This window comes from Chiloscyllium plagiosum, unplaced genomic scaffold (assembly GCF_037043375.1).
Source record: "Chiloscyllium plagiosum isolate Xiang-an unplaced genomic scaffold, Cpla_swu_hap1 HiC_scaffold_22, whole genome shotgun sequence".
In the NCBI taxonomy this organism is placed as follows: Eukaryota; Metazoa; Chordata; class Chondrichthyes; order Orectolobiformes; family Hemiscylliidae; genus Chiloscyllium; species Chiloscyllium plagiosum.
In genome coordinates this window covers 56,828,435-56,848,338 of record NW_028270160.1, presented here as the reverse complement: position 1 = coordinate 56,848,338, position 19,904 = coordinate 56,828,435, and the positions used below count along the sequence as shown (strand labels likewise).

General features: G+C 43.8%; 1 protein-coding gene across 23 annotated transcripts in view; it reads left to right on the top strand.

The window, feature by feature from the left end:
- The window catches only part of ank3b (ankyrin 3b), a 754,625-nt gene that overhangs the window by 343,725 nt on the left and 390,996 nt on the right, over positions 1 to 19,904 (top strand). For 14 of the 23 annotated variants that reach the window (XM_087999092.1, XM_087999096.1, XM_087999084.1 and 11 more), the window contains exon 1: positions 3,543 to 3,888. The exons of 2 other annotated variants lie outside the window; for them this stretch is intronic. In XM_087999092.1, coding sequence (XP_087855218.1) covers positions 3,778 to 3,888 — 111 coding nt within the window. In that variant the 5' untranslated portion in view covers positions 3,543 to 3,777. Of the gene's footprint in view, positions 1 to 3,541; positions 3,889 to 19,904 lie in introns of those variants that run through there. 7 more of the 23 variants (XM_087999099.1, XM_087999098.1, XM_087999097.1 and 4 more) reach the window with 4 other exon arrangements.

The following is a 19,904-nucleotide window of genomic DNA, read 5'->3' as shown; positions in this document are numbered from 1 at the left end:
CCACACCCTAACTACTTGCTGGGTGAAACAGTTCTTTTTCTCTCACATCACCCTGGTTTCATTTGTACATGGCTCTTTCAATCCATGTCCTCTCCTTCATATTTCTTTGACAAGCAGGAACAGTTCACCTCCCCCACCCTGACAATTCCTCTTTGCCCAGCCTGCTCAATATTTAGAAAACTTCTCTCTGCCTCCTTCTCTCCAAGAACAAATGCAATTGCTTCAGGCTATCCTCCTAACTAAAGTTTCCCATCCATGGAGCCTAGCCAGTGTCGGCCCTCGTCTCATGAACAAATTACAAAGAAATCCATGCCAACCCATGTAATCTAGTGTCCTCTATCCACCCGCCATCACATCTCCTACATTGGCACATTGACTTGGACTCGATTTACCACCCCCTGAGAAAAAGAACAGGAAATGACATAACCACAGGAAATGGCATCACCAACCCAAAGAAACCCAAACATATAAATAGAAAGCAGGAAACATCAATACTGCTTCGCCTGGAGGCCCACTGAAAATGTTACCTAGTATGGTGATGAAATGTCTGAAAATGAACCTTCCAACTCAGCGACCAAACCTACATCCAGAGCCTCAACCTGAGCTACAAATCTTCTCAAAACTCGCTAGTCCCCCTGCACCCTGTGCCAACTTGCTCTCTATTTACAACCACCACCCTTTCCCCTTCATCTACCATGCTAACTAATTGAGTATCCACAGGTAGCTATGCACATCGCTGAGAAAATATATTTCAATTGAAGTTCTACATTGAGACTACACTCTATTGAGAAAAGTACTCCTATCCATAAAAACATAGTGACATTTATTGTGACTTGCTGATAGGTCTGGACTCCTGCTGTTACTTTGAGAGTTGCTTGACAGCTCTTGATAGATGGGATGGTTCCAAGGGATTTACGCACTTTTTCATGTCCAATGTTCACATTAAAAGTCTCACATCCCTACCCCCACCAGGATCCTGACGAGTCTTCCCTCTAAGCTGTGCAGTCACTTGGGGGTTCCAGGTGAACACCTTAACATCTGGTGCAAGAAAAACAAAGGGTCATGCAGATCCTGACTCCCACCCCCAAGGTATCCCGGAACCATATCCACTGAGGTGCCTCAGTTCTCCAAATGGATACCCAGACGATCCAAATAAAATGCACTCAGAACAGAGCTGTTCTTACCTGATCTAATCTCCTCAGTCTGGATTTCAGGCACTATGAGCTACAAAGTCAAATTTGATCATTTAAGTGACCAGCTACTTCCAGGAACTATTTGTGTGAACCACAGACTGTCTCTACTATCATGAGAAATGCTGGCAAGGGGTTGGGACTTGAGGTTCTTGATTTCTTCAGGTACCTTTTCCACAGCGGAGACACTCCATCAAGGTAAAGAATCTGTTTCACACTCATCCGTGTGCTATCTCTCACACTTGCTCTCACACACTTGCTCACTTTTACTGATACACCTTCAGCTCCTCTCTCTCTCCCTCAATCTCATACACACTCAAACGCTCACTCGTGCACAAATACACTCACTCATACTCAACTGATTCTCCCACTTTCACTCTCTCACACTTGCTGTGTCTGGCGCACATTCAGACTCTCTATCGCTCACCTGCACTCATTCTCTCAACTCATACTCTCTTACTCACTCACATGTTCTCTTTCACTCTCACATTTGCTCGCTCACGAACACAATTCATTTGGTATTTGATGTAACATGGAAGATGACGAAGCACTCTTGCCGTTGTCAGGTTAATGTATCATTGGTGTTGTAACTGAGTGACTGAGCTGGGTTTATGATTGTTACTCCTAATTCCTCTGTCAACAGGACAAAGCTGAACTCGAGCTGCTCAAACTGCTTTGGCATGGTTCCATTGCTGGCTCATGTGTCCATTTCTCTATACAGGTCAGTGATATATCTGCAGAGATCACTGCTGGCTGGAATGTGTGGTGCCACTTTCATATTAAAAATGGAATAAAGATTAACAATTTCTGGCACTCTTACTTATTTGGATTTTAATCTTCTTCATCTTCGTTTCATGGAGTGAACTAGGTTTTAACCATTAGTGGCCCATCAGTGCGATTCTTCCAAATGATGAGGAGGGGAGTGACACAGCCTGTCTTTAGATAGGATGATGTACGAGTAGAGGCATTTGATATTTCCATTAAATTGCCAAATATTAGCAACTGTTATTTCTCTAAAACCTTTCTTTCCTTAACCCTACCTGCAGCCAACAGTGCGTACCCTGTTCACGTCGTCTGTGACACAGTAGAATGGTTTCGCCTTCAGTTTGCTGATGCAGGCAAAATGGGGAGAAACACCCTTTCTTCCATGAAGCAAGGACCACACTCCGAAAGCAAATGAAGAATCCCAGGCTCCTGTAAACAGCCTCTCTCAACAAAAACCTGCAAATGGAAAGCAGTGACCATTTAAAAGGCTCTTGTGTTGGGTGACAATAGAGGCTTTACTGTTTATCCTTTGGCAGGAGCTGATTTTTCCCTTTTATAGCCCACAAGAATCTTACTGTGTCTAACGCCTTGAAGCACAAATACCTCCTGCTGCCCCCACTCTCTTTGATATCCCTGTCCCCTGCTCCTGTCTGCTGTGCTCTCTACCCTTTATATTCCAAGGAGAGAACTCCATTTTCTGGCCACAGGTATTACTACATCCCGGATCTATGCAGGCTGCTGTGTGTATTTCTCTCTCTCTCCCACCTATCATGAATATTCAAAAGCTGCAGTCAGCAGCACCAAGGACGCAGGTGGTAAAAAAAAATACAATCATATAATTTGTGGCTCTCAAAGAAGGGACACTAAAACAGATGGTGTCAGTTTAGAGAAAAGAGGGTGTTTTTTGTTTAGTTTTCTTTTGCTCTTTGCCTTGTCCATATAGCTCTAGGGAACTTAAGCCTAGCGTTTGTGATGTGAGCCTGTGTGATTACATATTTAGATCTGCCGTGCAGTGCTCAGTAATGAGCAGTCCTGGAGTGCAAGCTTTGCTACACAGTTAACGTGAGCAATGCGTGCGAGCAGCAAGATTGCTGGGACCTGTCAGATTCGGGGAGAATGTAGGTTCTTCGGTTCTCCCCCCCCACCCAAATTCACTCGACATTGCACCGTTTGGCCTGTGTTGCGGAGGGTGGAGGGGTGGTAAATGTAAATGTCATTTCACCCTGGCCTCTGTCTGCATCAGCAGTGTAGAAAGACCCGTTCCACTGCATCGCAGGTTTGTGCTGTATCCCAATGCATGTTTGCCTGCCTGTTTAAGTCAGCAATAAAATGATTCTGTGAGATGTGAGGAGTTAATAATGTGTGGACACTTGACTATTGCTCTGTTTTAGTGCGGCGTCAGTTTGTACATCTCCTGATGTAGCTATTACCCCTGTCAGGATCTCCCTCTGTCTCCCCCTTTCACTGAAGTCACTTAGGCACTTCCAGTTGGTAAGCAGGAGATACAGTCTATCTATGATTCTGCCTTCACTATCCCAGCTGACTTCTTCACTACATTAATGCATCAGAATGGCTGCACTCTTTGAAGGCTTCTTCCTTCGAGATGTGCAGAGGTAGATAAAGCCAGTCAACGCACAATGTCTCACAAACCCCTGCATTTGTCTGGTGATCATTTGCCTTCTCTGGTTTTAATTCTTCATCGGTGACTGCAAGCACAGAGGGAAAGCGAGACAAAAATCACTGAAGACTGGTTTTACGAGATTGCCAGGGATTGTACCTACACTAAGCTGTCACATTTGGTCAGATATTACCGGTACCCAGGATGGCCCATGCTGCATCTCACATCAAGAAAAACCGGGAATTGGAAGCTGCGACCGAGGATGAGAAAGTCGTCAAAAAACACCGAAAACGTTCGCGGGATCGAAAGAGAAAGGTACCTTGAGAAATTTGTCCATCGGCACATTCCATTGTTCTGATTCTGTTGCACTGAGCGTGTAATTAAATACCCATTGTCAAGTCAGTGCAGAGGGAGCCTCTGTACTTCTGAATGTGGCTGGCTACAAAAATAAATTGTAGTTGATTTCTTCCATTTGCTGGAGTTTGCAGTGCTTTGTTTGCAGATAATTTTTCCGTGTTAAATTCCTCACAGTGGACTGCAGTGTTGGTGCGGGATGTGCTGCTTTAGGGAAGAGGGAGCCTGTATCAGGGTGGATTTTAATTTCCCTGATACAGGAACCATTTGGTGCTGCAATATATGTTTTGTTTTTCACATACATCTGCTCCAGATTTTTGAAACTGGCTTCCATTCATACTATGGGACATCCCAAATGTGCAAGTGCCCAGGAGTCAAATCATGATGCATCTTTTGAGATTATTATGCAATTAAATTCTCTCTCTCTCACTCACTCTCTCTCTCTCTCTGACACACACACACACATACACACACACACACACACACACACACACACACACACACACACACACACACACACACACACACAGCAGTGCCTCTTAAATAAGAACAATTGGAAGAGCATACAACAATGCTTACTGATAGATGTGACCATTTAGTTTATTGCCCCATGTTAAGCAATACAAGGCTGCTTCTATTTTGGGGAGATAATTAGCAATAGACACATTGTGTTCTATGTGACCTTAACCCATGCACTCCCGCAGATATCTCCTGCTGTGCGTAGAATTTAGGAGCTTTGTCATTTGACGTTTTCATTGTCTAGTAGTTATATTTGAATACCCTGTCTTTTGCTTCTAGTTATTGCAACTCTGCAGTTATCCATTTGAAATAGTTTATGGTAATGATATTGTTTTAGAATTGTAGTCTGATTTTTGAAAACTGGGTCCCATTTATCTAACTCCAGGTTGGCTGGATTAGGTATAATCGATGTGAATGTTGTGATATAATTCAGCAGGGCTGGACCTCTCCACTGCATTGCTTTGTCTCCTCTCCTTCACATGAAATAATGATGGTTTGTACCTGAGCCCCAATGCACCCACCGTGAAATGAGATGGAAACATCACAGTGATATCTGCAGAGCGTGCCATCTTCTCTCTCTCTCTTTCTCTCCCTCTCATCTGGCTTTATTGACCTCAATAACAGTCGCACTTAGACGGAACACACCTTTTGCCTCATGAGCAATGAGGAGAGATGTTGCTACATCAGTGGCCATTTCGAAGAGAATTCCAAATGACAGGGGCGTTTTAGGTCTGAGTGTCATTTCCTTTTCGTCTAAGTGAAAGTTACGCACAACCAAAGACGCCCCTGTGTGTTCTAGCATTCTGTTCCACTCTGGTGGAAATGAGCAGCGGAGTCAAGAATATTGTGCAGTATCCTCAATCCTGTTGGTTAGAGGTCATTGGCTACTCCCCGTGTTGTAAATTCTTTTTTGTGGTTACCTTGCTGTGGCGTGTGAATGTAAACGAGATTTGGTTTGTGAGATTCGTTGCTGCATTTCGTGTTATCATGGGCTTTTGGACTGCCAAAATGGAACCAGTCTTATTTTTAGCTTTAGGAGGCGGGAATGTGTACAGTTGGCCACTGGTTGATTTGGAAGGGATTTGATGCAGAGCTGGAGGCAGGGCCAATATACTTGTATTCTTTGTGTTTGCACATGAGGTGCTGTCACTGTGTTCTTGCATGTACAGACGACAGGGGGATGTTTTCTTGGCAAATCAGCCCAAATAGAAATGGTGCTGTAACTAGTTGTTAAAGGCGCATTTCTTCAAGAGGAACTGTTGTAGTCTGTCCTTGTTCTTGGCGCATTTCCACTACACATCTAACACAGTTAGATAAGTGCTTCATTCTGGTGTGTGTCTGCCCCCATTGAACATTTCCCTGCTTTTACACAAACTTATAAACTGGAGAATGCAGCCCCTTTATTGTCTTGCCCAGTACACTGCACATTCTATTTCCACAGAGACCCCGATCTTCCGTTGTAATGTAGCACCCACGATGTCCTGTACCTTACCATTGTTACACTCCTATTGTCAAGGCCCTCATGGTTTTTTGCCATATATTTTGCATTGCATTGACAAAAGTTTGTTCTGGCCAAGGACTAATGTGAAAGCCACACTGAAATACAGCTGTCTGACAACCTTCTACATTATCAAATGTGTATAAAGTCAACAGGTTTTGATTAGATTAGATTAGATTACTTAGATTAGATTACTTACAGTGTGGAAACAGGCCCTTCGGCCCAACAAGTCCACACCGACCCGCCGAAGCGCACCCACCCATACCCATTCCCCTACATTTACCCCTGCATCGAACACTATGGGCAATTTAGCATGGCCAATTCACCTGACTTGCACATTTTTGGACTGTGGGAGGAAACCGGAGCACCCGGAGGAAACCCACGCAGACACGGGGAGAATGTGCAAACTCCACACAGACGAGGCGGGAACTGAACCCGGGTCTCTGGCGCTGTGAGGCAGCAGTGCTAACCACTGTGACACCGTGCCGCCCTAAAAAATGGATAGGGCGTACCCAGGCAAAAAAATGGATAGGTGTAAGAAAATTATCTGATGCAGGAACCTTATATTGCAGCAGATTACTGTATGACAGCAATGCACCAAAGTGGTAGATTTGTATATTGGGCATTTGGTTTGCTAAATGTTTTCCCTTCCAGCTTGGAGGAGGTTATAGACTGGGGTCGCCTCAATAAAGGCCATCATGTGTCTCCTGTCATTCTGGTAGAACTGAGGATCTGAAGCAGGGCGGTGTTTCCCCCCCCCCCCAACTCCTCTCAATGGGAATATCATTCGCTTCAGGAAGAGAAATTTGAGGCAGATAAACTTATAGCCGTATAATTGGATGAGCATTATGAAGAATCTGTGCTCACTGGTTTCAGTACGGTTGGATTTGTACCATCACACTTCTGTGACCTCATCAGCATTTACAAACAAGACAGCCACTAGAGATGTGGGGTTTAAAGAGAAAACAAGGGAATGTAACCTGTTTGGGTTTTAAAGCCATACGATGATGTTAGGAAAGGGCAAATACTTGAAATGTTGTCAAATCTGCACTTTATTTGGCTAAATTGCAACCAGTCAAATGGAAAATAATCAATATAAAGTTTAATTGGGGATACAGGGGATGATATTGGTGCTGGTCATTGAGAAGATCACCAATATCTACTGTCTTTGTTAGCTTCTGACTTCGAATCATAAAATAGAATAGAATCGTAGAATCCCGACAATGCTGAAAGAGGCCATTTGCCCCATCAAGTCCACACCGACCCTCTGAAGAGCACCCAACCCAACCCAATCTTCTACTATGCAATCGTTTCTTCCCCCAAGCCATCAGGTTCCTTAACATTGTACAATCACACTCCATTCCACTTGCAATTTTTGGACGACTTTTTGAATTGCTGCAAAAATAATATTTTATTAATGATCATTCATTGTTAACAGCATGGGTTCAATTCCCATCACTGGTTTGAGGTTACCATGAAGGACTTGCCTTCTCAACCTCTCCCCTTGCCTGCGGTCTGGTGGCCCTCAGGTTAAATCACCATCAGTCGCTTCTCTCTCTAATAAGAGAGCAGCCCCTATGGTCTAGTAAGACTATGGCGACCCAAATTCATTGGTGCATTGTAATTTGTCCACCACTGTGGCTGTTGTTTTGTCTTGTCAGGAATTATTGTGCTGTCTTGCATGTTTTGCACTTTTCTATGCACTTTATGCTGCCCTGTGTATGACTGCACTCTTGTGTAGTCTGTGTGTTCACATAGCTTCTTAGTCATGGAGGAACACTGTCTCATTTTTATTGTACCAGCTGTATATGGTCGAAATGTCAAATAAAGCTTCTCTCCTCCTCTCTACTCTCCTCTCGACTTGACACTCGACACTCTGTACTCTATCCCTGTAACCTTGCATTTCCCACGGCTTACCCATCCAGCCTGCATATCCCTGGTCACTATGGGGCCATTTAGCATGTCAGCTAATCCAACTAACCTGCACATATTTAGACAGTGGGGGGAAACTGGAGCATCTGGAGGAAACCCACGCAGGCATGAGGAAAATATACAAGCTCCATGTAGACAGAAGCCCGAGGCTGGGATTGAACCTGTGTCCATGGCACTGTGATCGCTCTGATGGACTGCTGTTCACTTCCCACCTCCAAACCTCAGCAGTCTGGATCTGAGCTCTCACCATCTGGTTCTGCCATCAACCTCCTGCTCACTAACAGCCATCAGCTCCCACTCTCCCTCTCCTCTCCTTAGCTTCATAGATTCACAGAAGCCCTACAGTGCTACTTATGCTGTTTTATTTGAGATCACCATCCATCTGGGAGATCGCCCTTGTCTATTCCTGCTGCCAGTCGCCCCTTCCCCTTCCAAGCCGCTGTGTCTGTGACTCTCAGACACCATGTTTTTTTTTCCATTTGATGCTCTCAGGACTTCCTGTTCTCTTTCCTGGCAGACTCACCTCCATCTCTCCCTTCACCACACCCCCCACCCCATTCTCTCTCTCGCTGAAATAAATGACCAGATTGTTTCAATCTCTTAAACACTTTCTCTGTTCTTACCACGAAAGCTCACTGGTTTCAGGTGCTGGCCTTTTCCCGTTACACCACACATCCATCACAGTCAGCCTCTGCATTGGTGTCGGTTCATTGTTCCTTGACGTTGCCAAGTTTCTGCGGTTCCTAACTCTGGGGCTCTTGTGGTACAGCGGTAATGTCCCTGCCTCTGAGTCTGAAGGCCCAGGTTCCCAAGTCCTACTTGCCCTGGATGTGTGTCCTCCCTCATGTGTCTGAACATGTTGTTTGAATTAACCATAACACAGTCGATGTCACAATCATCTTTTTGAGTCTTCCTTTCCACTAAATACTTTTCCATCAAGTAACGCTCCACTTCATCCACTTACTCCAACGGCAACTAGACTGTTGCTGAATTTCTATGTCTGTACTTCCGTTGTTTGCCACCACTGACTCCAGACACTTAAAACTATTCACTTACCCCAAGGCTTCACCTTTAATGTTGTCCCCCTCCCTCGGCTGAGGCTGACAGTCTATCTATTGGTAACTGGCCAAAGAATGCATACCTTTAAAATTCACACTTGGTTTGGTTTCCTGCATAGCTTCAACTTCTATCTTTCTATAAACTTCACTTGCCCTGCAACCACCTGAAATCTCTGCGCTCCTTGAATTCTGATTTGACTTCTCCCCGATTTGACTTATTACAGTCTTTTGTGATTTCATTTAATTTATCATTGTCACGTGTACCTCAGTACAGTGAAAAAGTTTTGTTTTGTGAGCAGTTCAGGCAGATCATAACATACAAAGATCACAGGGTGATAGAACAGAGTGAGGAATATAAAGTTACGGCTGCACAGAAGGTGCAGAATAAGCAAGATCACCGTTAGATTTGAAATTTGAGAGATTCGTTCAGACCTCTAATAAAATTAGGCCTTTGGCTGAGAAGGCCTCAAACTCTGGAATTGCCTGCCCAAAACCCCTCTGCCTCTCCATGCCTCTCCCTGTCCTCCTTTAAGGTACTCCTTAAAACTTAATTCTTCTGAATAACTGTTTGATCAACTGCCATAATAGCTCACCCTTCAGGTCATTGTCAAATTGTTTTGTCTGATTTACACTCTCTTGTGATAGGACATTTTATCATAGAATTTTACAATACAGCAGGAGGCCATTTGACCCATGTGTGTCTGACCGACTCCTGAAAGAGCTACCCAGCTAGGCCCATTCACCAACTCTATCTCCGTAGCCCTGTAACTTCATGGCTTCCAAATATGTGTCCAGCTGTCTTTTGAAACCTATTATGGAATCTGCCTCCACAACTCTCCCAGACAGCACAACCCAAATCCTAACAGCTCTGAGTAAAGACACTTCCCCTCATCTCGCTCATAGCTTTCTTGGTGACAATTTTGATATTGTGACCCCCTAGCTACTGACATGCCAATTGGTAGAAACAGAATATCCTTCTCTACCCTGTCAAAACCAGTTCCAAATTTTGAACGCCTCAATAAGGTCACCTCTTCATCTTCTCTACTCCAAGGAGAATAAGGCCAATTTCTCTAATCTTGCCTTGTATCTAAAATTCCTCATTCCTGGTTGCATTCCAGTAAATCTCCGTTGCACTCTCTCTCTCTCTCTCTCTCTCTCTCTCGAGGGCTTTAACATTCTTAAGTAACGTGCCCAGAACTGAATTTTACGATTGTAAAGATGCTGTAGAAATGCAGATTGTGGTAATGTGCCTTTAAATATAACTGTACACTCATAAACCAGATCAGTTGATTCGGGCAATTTTAACCATCCATTTTAAACAAAACAGCCACTAAAATTAATGAAGTTTCAGCTGATTTCTTTCTTTAGTGCAATAAATGAATAAGTGATGCCTAATAATTGAAAAGTGGGAAGATAGTTGTGTTGTTTACCTAAGCATCCATTCTATTTGGAAACTGTAATCCAATGGATTTAAGATGTGGAGTAGATGAAGCCTTGAGTGATCCCATGGTGAATTTAACATAAGTAGTGGGAGGATATTCTCTCCCCTCTTGGTGTAGAAGACCTTCTTCAAAGAGCAGGGTTCCTGCTACCTCAGTGGTAGCTCTAGCTGGTGGCCTAGAACCATGTCACCTCCATACGATTTCACCCTATGGGTCAGGCTAGTCCTCGTTAGCTAACTGCATTACAGAGACAATAACTTAAGTGAGCCCAATACACGTTTGGATATATTCCTGGAAGGCAAAAAGATTGGTATGGAGGTAATCCACCCATCTGTATTTTATTTTCAGTTGTTCATGGGATACGGGCATTATATATTTTTTTCAAATATATTTTTGTTAAAAAAAAGAATTTTTTTCATTTGAATATTACAACAAATACAAAACCAAACAATTCAAACCAATATTTAAGAACAAACCCACTAATTACATAAATAAATAATAACTAAAAACTTAACTAAAAAAGGAAATTCTGAACAATAATGATGATAATCATAATACAGCTCAGCAAAACAAAGCAATAGCCCTTGATCATTGAGCAGATACATTTATACATATTCGTAAATTCGTCGTTCCTTCCCTCTGGATACCAGATTCATTATATAGAATTGCCATAGCTATATAAAGGTTCTTATTAATGTGGCAGACAAATCTGCACCCAGATAGTCCAAAAAGGGCCGCCACATCTGATAGAAATTCTCCGTTTTATGGTGCACCGTACTTGCAGGAAAGTCTAAGGGGATGTGCTCCATGACTAGCTTACAGCCGCCCGCCAACCCCAAAGGACTTTCCAACACCCATCCTAATAGAATGTTCTGTCTTGCACAAAAAGTGAGGAGACTGAAAAGCCTTTTTTTGTGTGTGTGCATCTAATGAAAGTGAATTAACAAAGCCAAGAAGAAGAGATACCGGGTCCATCTGTTCCCAACACCTCTATTTCGCCTACCACAGCGCTCCAGTATGTCTGTAGTCTGTGGCAGGACCAAAGACAATGAGTAATCGTGCCCATGCTCACTTTACACTTAGGACACATTGGAGATGCTCCCACTTTAAATTTAGCAAGGCAATTTAGGGCCATGGACCCTGTGAAGAATCTTCAACTGCAAGGTGTGGGTCCTGTTGCAAATTGAGATCCTCCTTGCATTTTCTCAGATATCCTCCCATACTTTAGAAGAGATCTCAACGTCCACCTCCCTGTCCGATACCTTACAGAGCCATTCGATCTTGTCCGAGGGACCCTCTCCCAGTAAATGATAAGCGTTGCTAACAAATAATGTACCCTCAGCACTCAACACCCTCTTCTCCATGTTGGAATTATAGGGATCAGTTACAAGTGTGGTCTCTTTTTGTATGAAGTTTCTAATTTGAAATAAATGAAAGAGGTCCCTACTGGGCAATTCATATTCCCGAGCCAACTGGTCAAAGGACATCAATATGTCCCCTTCGAGTAAATCACCCAGGTAAGATGCGCCCGTAGCTGCCCATAGTTTAAACCCATCCCTGGCTGAAAGCCTGGCATACCAACTGTGGATGTCAAAAATGATGTTTTGGCAATATTATCCTCACCCTGACTCATTGCTCTCCATGTCTTGACAGTATTGATGACTGTTGGCCTATGGTAATATTCCATAGCTGTTTTCATTTTGTCTAAGAACAACAGGCTAACAAGAGGGCAGCTTGCCTGAGATGCTTCGAAATCCAACTCAAGTGAGTGAGGGTTTCCCTGGGCCCAATCATTTGCATGAGATAGCAACCAGCTTAACTGACAGTTTTAGATGTCTGGGAGGCCCACTCCTCCCAGTCTGTAAGGTAACTACACTTTAGTCAATTTCATTTGGGGCCGCTTGTGACACGAGATAAAAGAACTGAACCAGCTGTTCAGTCTTCTAAATATTTGCTTATTAAAAAGCAGAGGAAACATTTAATAGGATACAAAAGGCAGGACAGAATGTTCATTTTAATAAGGGCTAACCAGGAGATCGGAGGCGCCTCCCATCTACGAAGGTCCCACTTGTTTCACAGAATAAATGGGCACAATTGGCTTTAAATAACCAATCAAAACGGAAGTAATAAATATACCTAAGTAGAGAAAGTCCCCCCTGCGACCATCTAAAAGGGAACCAAGATCCATCAGGCACTCTCAGGAGATCACCCATGGTCATGGCCTCTGACTTTGCAAAATTGATCTTATAACCCGAGAAGTCAGCAAATAGGTTGATGCATTGTATCAGGTGTGGCATTGAGACTGTTGGGTTTGATAAGAAGACAAGAACACCATCTGCGTACAGTGCGATCTTATGTGACTTTGTCTCCCTTGTGGAGCGGTTATATTGGGAACCCTGTGTACTGCCTCCACCAGCGGTTAGATCACCAATGTGAAAAGCAGTAGTGACATGGGACAGCCCTGTCGACTGCCCCTATAAACATTAATATTGCTTGACCGTACACCATTGGTGAGGACTACGGCAAGAGGATCACTATACAAAACCTCCACCACTTCCTCTGGCAGCTCATTCCATACACGTACCACCCTCTGTGTGAAAACGTTGCCCCTTAGGTCTCTTTTATATCTTTCCCCTCTCACCCTAAACCTATGCCCTCTAGTTCTGGACTCCCCGACGCCAGGGAAGAGACTTTGTCTCTTTACCCTATCCATACCCGTGATGATTTTATAAACCTCTTTAAGGTCACCCCTCATTCTCCAATGCTCCAGGGAAAACAGCCCCAGTCTGTTCAGCCTCTCCCCATAGCTCAAATCCTCCAACCCTGGCAACATCCTTGTAAATCTTTTCTGAACCCTTTCAAGTTTCACAACATCCTTCCAATAGGAAGGAGACCAGAATTGCACGCAATATTCCAACAGTGGCCTAACCAATGTCCTGTACAGCTGCAACATGACCTCCCAACCCCTATACTCTTTTCTTTAAAAAGGACTTGGTGGGGTTTCCTTTCTGGTAATAAGTTGCATGAAATGATGTCCGGGGTGGATCGAGCATTCATTTTTAATCTCTAAGCCATGTTAAGGGATAGGTGACATATTTATTTTTAGTTTACTTGTCTAACACTTGGAGGAGTCAGTCTCAGCCCCTACCCCTGCAGCCCGACACTCGGGGTCATCGGTGCTTCTTCCCAAGTCTTGCAGCCAAGCAGGTACAGGAGCCAGCTTCTCTTCGTTTTTTTTTCCCCTGGATCTGCCTCCCCAGTACCTCGTGAGATTTGGCTGACTCCTCACATGCGAGTAAGCAAACCCGCTGCTTCAGAGGGCTGGGCTGTGGCCCCAGCCTCAAGCGAGCTTCCTCCTTTCTTCGGCATTCTCCAGCTGCAAGGACAAAGGTAAGTCCATTTTATTTTCAGGTTTCCAGCTCGTTTGCTGTGTTTTTAATCGTAGTAAAGTGTTTGGGATGGGTTCTGAATCTGTCAGGTCAGTATTGCAGTGCAGAGCCCAGCCAACGTGATCCTAACAGGATGCTGCCATTTTGGATCCCCGCCCCCAATATTTATTCTTAATCCTTAATTGCCTTTAAGAAAGTGATGGTGAGTTGCCTTCTTGATTGATTTTTATTGTCACGTATTGAAATACGGTGAAATGCTTTGTTTATGAGCAGTACAGGCAGATCGTAGTAAGCAAGGATGTACAAATTGAAAAGACGTAGACAGCTGCGTACAGGTTACATTGAACATGGTGTGCTCCAGGCAAGATCAGCAGTATTCGGGGCTACAGAGTCCATTCATTGGTCTAATAACAGCCAGGAAGAGGCTGTACTTGAACCTGCTGGTGCTTCTGCATCTTCTGCCTGACGGAAGTGGTTTTAGGAGATCATTACTGGAGTACAATGGGTCTTTGATGATGTTGGCAGCCTTTCCGTGGCAGCGAGCCGTGTAAATGGAATCCATGAAGATGGGATGTTGGCTTTCGTGAGGGCCTGGGCTGCGCACACCACCTTTTGTAGTTTCTTACAGTTCTTTGTCAGAGCAGTTGCCATATCTGGCCATCATGCACCTGGACAGTATGCTTTTTGAATGGTGAATCTATCGAAGTTGGTGAGGTTCCTTATGGACATGCCAAATTTCCTGAGCCCCCGACCTTCTTGACTGTCGCAACTACACATCTTGAACAACTGCTGTTCACGTGCTGCAGGGACACCTCCAGTGCTACCACCAAGGGAGTTTGGAGATTTTCACCCAGTACCATTGAAGTCCGGGTGGGGAGTGGTTTGGAGCGTCATTTGCAGGTGGTGGCATGTATCCATTTACCCATGGATCTGCTGCCATTTCCATTGTAAATGGATTGGAAGGTGATGTCAGAGGAGCCTTGGTGAGTTTCTGCAGTGCATTTTGTAGATGGTACACACTGCTGCCACTGTGCATTGGTAGGTGAAGGGATTGAAAGTTGAAGGTGGTGGATGGGCAACCAATCAGGTGGGCTGCTTTGTCCTGGACTGTGTCAAGCTTTCTGACTGATGTTGGAGCTGTCCCCATCCAGGCAAGTGAGGAGTATTCTGTCACACTCCTGACTTGTGCCTTGTAGATGGTGGACAGGCTTTCGGGAGTCAGGAGATGAGACACTAGCTTCTTAGCCTCTGACCTGCTCTTGTTGCCACCTTTGCTGGTCCAGTTCAATTTCTGGTCATTAATAATCCCCATGATTATGGTGGGGGGCAATTCTGTGATAGGAATGATATTGAATGTTAGAGAGTCATACCGATGTACAGCATGGAAACAGCCCTTTGGTCCAACCCGTCCATGCTGACCAGATATCGCAACCCAATCTGGTCCCACCTGCCAGCACCTGGCCCATATCCCTCCTATTCATATACCCATCCAAAGGCCTTTTAAATGTTGCATTTGTACCAGCTTCCATCACTTCCTCTGGCAGCTCATTCCATACATGTACCACCCTCTGTGTGAAAAAGATGCCCCTTAGATCTCTTTTATATCTTTCCCCTCTCACCCTAAACCTATGCCCTCTAGTTCTGGACTCCCTGACCCCAGGGAAAAGACTTTGTCTATTTATCCTATCCATGCCCCTCATAATTTTGTAAACTTCTATAAAGTCACCCCTCAGCCTCCGATGCTCCAGGGAAAACAGCCCCAGCCTGTTCAGCCTTTCCCTACAGCTCAAATCCTCCAACCCTGGCAACGTCCTTGTAAATCTTTCCTGAACCCTTTCAAGTTTCACAACATCTTTCCGATAGGAAGGAGACCAGAATTGCACGCAATATTCCAACAGTGGCCTAACCAATGTCCTGTACAGCTGCAACATAACCTCCCAACTCCTGTACTCAATACTCTGACCAATAAAGGAAAGCATACCAAACGCCGCCTTCACTATCCTATCTACCTGTGACTCCACTTTCAAGGAATTATGAACCTGCACTCCAAGGTCTTTTTGTTCAGCAACACTCCCTAGGACCTTACCATTATGTGTATAAGTCCTGCTAAGATTTGCTTTCCCAAAATGCAACATCTCGCATTTATCTGAATTAAACTCCATCTGCCACTTCAAAGCCCATTGGCCCATCTGGTCAAGATCCTGTTGTAATCTGAGGGAACCCTCTTCGCTGTCAACTACAATTTTTGTGTCATCTGCAAACTTACTAACTGTACCTCTTATACTTGCATCCACATCATTTATGCAAATGACAAAAAGTAGAGGGCCCAGCACCGATCCTTGAGGCACTCCACTGGTCACAGGCCTCCAGCCTGAAAAACAACCCTCCACCACCACCCTCTGTCTTCTACCTTTGAGCCAGTTCTGTATCCAAATGGCTAGTTCTCCCTGTATTCCGTGAGATCTAACCTTGCTAATCAGTCTCCCATGGGGAACTTTGTCGAACACCTTACTGAAGTCCATATAGATCACATCTACAACTCTGCCCTCATCAATCCTCTTTGTTACTTCTTCAAAAAACTCAATCAAATTTGTGAGACATAATTTCCCATGAACAAAGCCATGTTGACTATCCCTAATCAGTCCTTTCCTTTCCTTTCCAAATACATGTACATCCTGTCCCTCAGGATTCCCTCCAACACCTTGCCCACCACCAACGTCAGGCTCACTGGTCTATAGTTCCCTGGCTTGTCCTTACCGCCCTTCTTAAACAGTGGCACCACATTAGCCAACCTCCAGTCTTCTGGCACCTCACCTGTGACTATCGATGATACAAATAGCTCAGCAAGAGGCCCAGCAATCACTTCTCTAGCTTCCCACGGAGTTCTAGGGTACACCTGATCAGGTCCTGGGGCTTTATCCACCTTTATGTATTATGGACGTTTTGCAAGGTGTCACCATCTATTTCCCTGCATTCTATATCTTCCATATCCTTTATCACAGTAAATACTGATGCAAAAATATTCATTTAGTATCTCCCCATTTTCTGTGGCTCCACACAAAGGCTGCCTTGCTGATCTTTGAGGGGCCCTATTCTCTCCCTGGTTACCCTTTTGTCCTTAATCTATTTGTAAAAACCCTTTGGATTCTCCTTAATTCTATTTGCCAAAGCTATCTCATGTCCCCGTTTTGCCCTCCTGATTTCTCTCTTAAGGATATTCCTACTGCCTTTATACTCTTCTAAGGGTTCACTCGATCTATCCTGTCTATACCTGATATATGCTTCCTTCTTTTTCTTAACCAAACCCTCAATTTCTTTAGTCATCTAGCATTCCCTATACCTACCAGCCTTCCCTTTCACCCTGACAGGAATATACTTTCTCTGGATTCTTGTTATCTCATTTCTGAAGGCTTCCCATTTTCCAGCCGTCCCTTTTCCTGCGAACATCTGCCCCCAATCAGCTTTTGAAAGTTCTTGCCGAATACCGTCAAAACTGGCCTTTCTCCAATTTAGAACTTCAACTTTTAGATCCTTTTCCATCACTGTTTTAAATCTAATAGAATTATGGTCGCTGAGTTTATCTCTTGTTGATGGTCATTTCCTTGCCATTCTCAAGAATTTCTTGCCTCTGAACTGGCCTTTGAAAAAGGACCTTGCCTGTTCAGACTTCATAGCAGTGATCAATTCTTAAAAATTCAGTTTCTGACCTTAAAAATGCCTTGCGTGATACAAATGCTGAGTGCAGTTATCAAGGCATTCATTTTAACTAGGTCACCACCCCCATTTAAAATGCAGAATGTTGATATGAATATATTAAACATATTTTACAGTTCATCATATCTTGACTCTGAGGAGTTAAATGCCACAGTAAATGTTTTTGTTAAGCGGCATGCAAATATTATAAATAGTAGCTGCAGTTCCTTTTGTCTTCGGCATTACCCTCATCCTCTCATTTAATAGATATTTAATTAAATATAGCAGTATTGTCACTTATTTTCTCCTTCAGCTGTAAACTGTTGTTGGCCTAATAAGTCTGGTGTGAACTGAAAGTTATTTATATTTTGTATTTATATTTATATTTTATAATGTGTGTCCACACAGTTAGAAATACTGCTTTCAGTATTGATGTGAGGTGGAGTATCGCAAAAGTGAACGCCATGACGGTATCTAATCATGTCAATATAATTGTGTTATTTTACCCAATGAAAACATTCAAATAACCACTATTCATTCAGCGCACCATGCTGTTTTCCCTTTATTTGGTCAATGGATTGTTTTAGCCAATCAGTGGAGGGACACAATGTCTTTTGAATTAGCCGCAAAACCAGCTCGGAGAAACCAGAGAATGGCATTATTCACATTTTCTTTAAATCCAGCAATCTCCAACCACGACTAACCATGAAACAAAAAAATTAGCGTTTTCTCATAAAACGTCTTTGTTTTCAGCCACTGTTGGCCTTCCATGTGACATTCGGTGTTCATTACTAAAAGCAGCAGCAGAAAGAAGCCTTGTGTTCTTCTGAAACTCTGCTGCCCATTGTTTTATGCTCACCAAGTTCCATTCACCCTTGTGTTTGGTGACCCATGTTTACACCCAGTCCAACATTGCCTCTGTTTTCACATATTGTGCTCATATCCTTCCAATCTGGTCATGTCATGTCTCTGTAACCCCATCATCCTTCCCAGTGTCTCAGTGTAAAAGCTTTCTTCCACTGCTGTGAGGTGCCATGGGATAATTTACGACATGAAAGGCACTACACAAATGGAAGTTGTTGTTCCTTTCAACCCTCAAGAGACAAACCCAGTGTATCATTTCTGATTGAATTGTTTGAAATTTTACGGAGATGAGGATCTGGAAGTGAAGTTTGAGGATATTAATTACCTTGTCAAGATTTGTAATTTATTTGGAGGAATACATTCTTCAGCATTAAGCTGCTATCTACACAAATAAGTACTAGAATATTATTACATGTTACACACTGCACAAAATCTGCTAAAAGATACAGTTATGATTACATAATCTGTTATGTAGCATTTAACAGCAATAAAACATGCATGGTGAGGACAGCAAATGTAGCCAATCTCTTCATATCCAAAACATTCCCATAATGGCCTGGGCAATATTTATTCCACAACCATTAGCAGAAACAGATTAGGCCATTTTCATATTGTTCTTTACACAACTTGGTGACAACGCACAATTAGAGTCATAGAGATGTATAACCGACCCTTCGGTCCAACCTGTCCATGCCGACCAGATATCCCAACCCAATCTAGTCCCACCTGCCAGCACCCGGCCATATCCCTCCAAACCCTTCCTATTCATATACCCATCCAGATGCCTTTTAAATGTTGCAATTGTACCAGCCTCCACCACTTCCTTTGGCAGCTCATTCCATACACGTACCACCCTCTGCGCGAAAAGTTGGCTGACATGTTTTCTACATTTCAGAAGAGATTAAAGCTTTAGATTAGATTAGATTACTTACAGTGTGGAAACAGGCCCTTCGGCCCAACAAGTCCACACCGACCCGCCGAACAGCAACCCACCCAGACCCATTCCCCTACATTTACCCCTTCAAACGGCCAATTCACCTAACCTGCACATTTTTTGGACTGTGGGAGGAAACCGGAGCACCCGGAGGAAACCCATGCAGACACAGGGAGAATGTGCAAACTCCATACAGACAGTCGCCTGAGGCGGGAACTGAACCAGGGTCTCTGGCGCTGTGAAGCAGCAGTGCTAACCACTGTGCCACCGTGCCGCCCACTATTAACAGATTTAAGAACAGCTTCTTCTCCACTGTTATTAGACTTCTGAATGAATCTCTCAAATTCTAAATTTTATGTTGATCTTGCTCTTTGTGAGCCTTCTTTGCAGCCGTAACATTGTATTCCTTGCTCTGTTCTCTTACAGTGCACTTTGTATGGTATGATCTGCCTATACTGCATGCAGAACGAAATTTTTCACTGTACTTAGGTACATGTGACAATAGCTGGAAATGTGTTGCTGGAAAAGCGCAGCAGGTCAGGCAGCATCCAGGGAACAGGAGAATCGACGTTTCGGGCATAAACCCTTCTTCAGGAAGGGCTTATGCCCGAAACGTCGATTCTCCTGTTCCCTGGATGCTGCCTGACC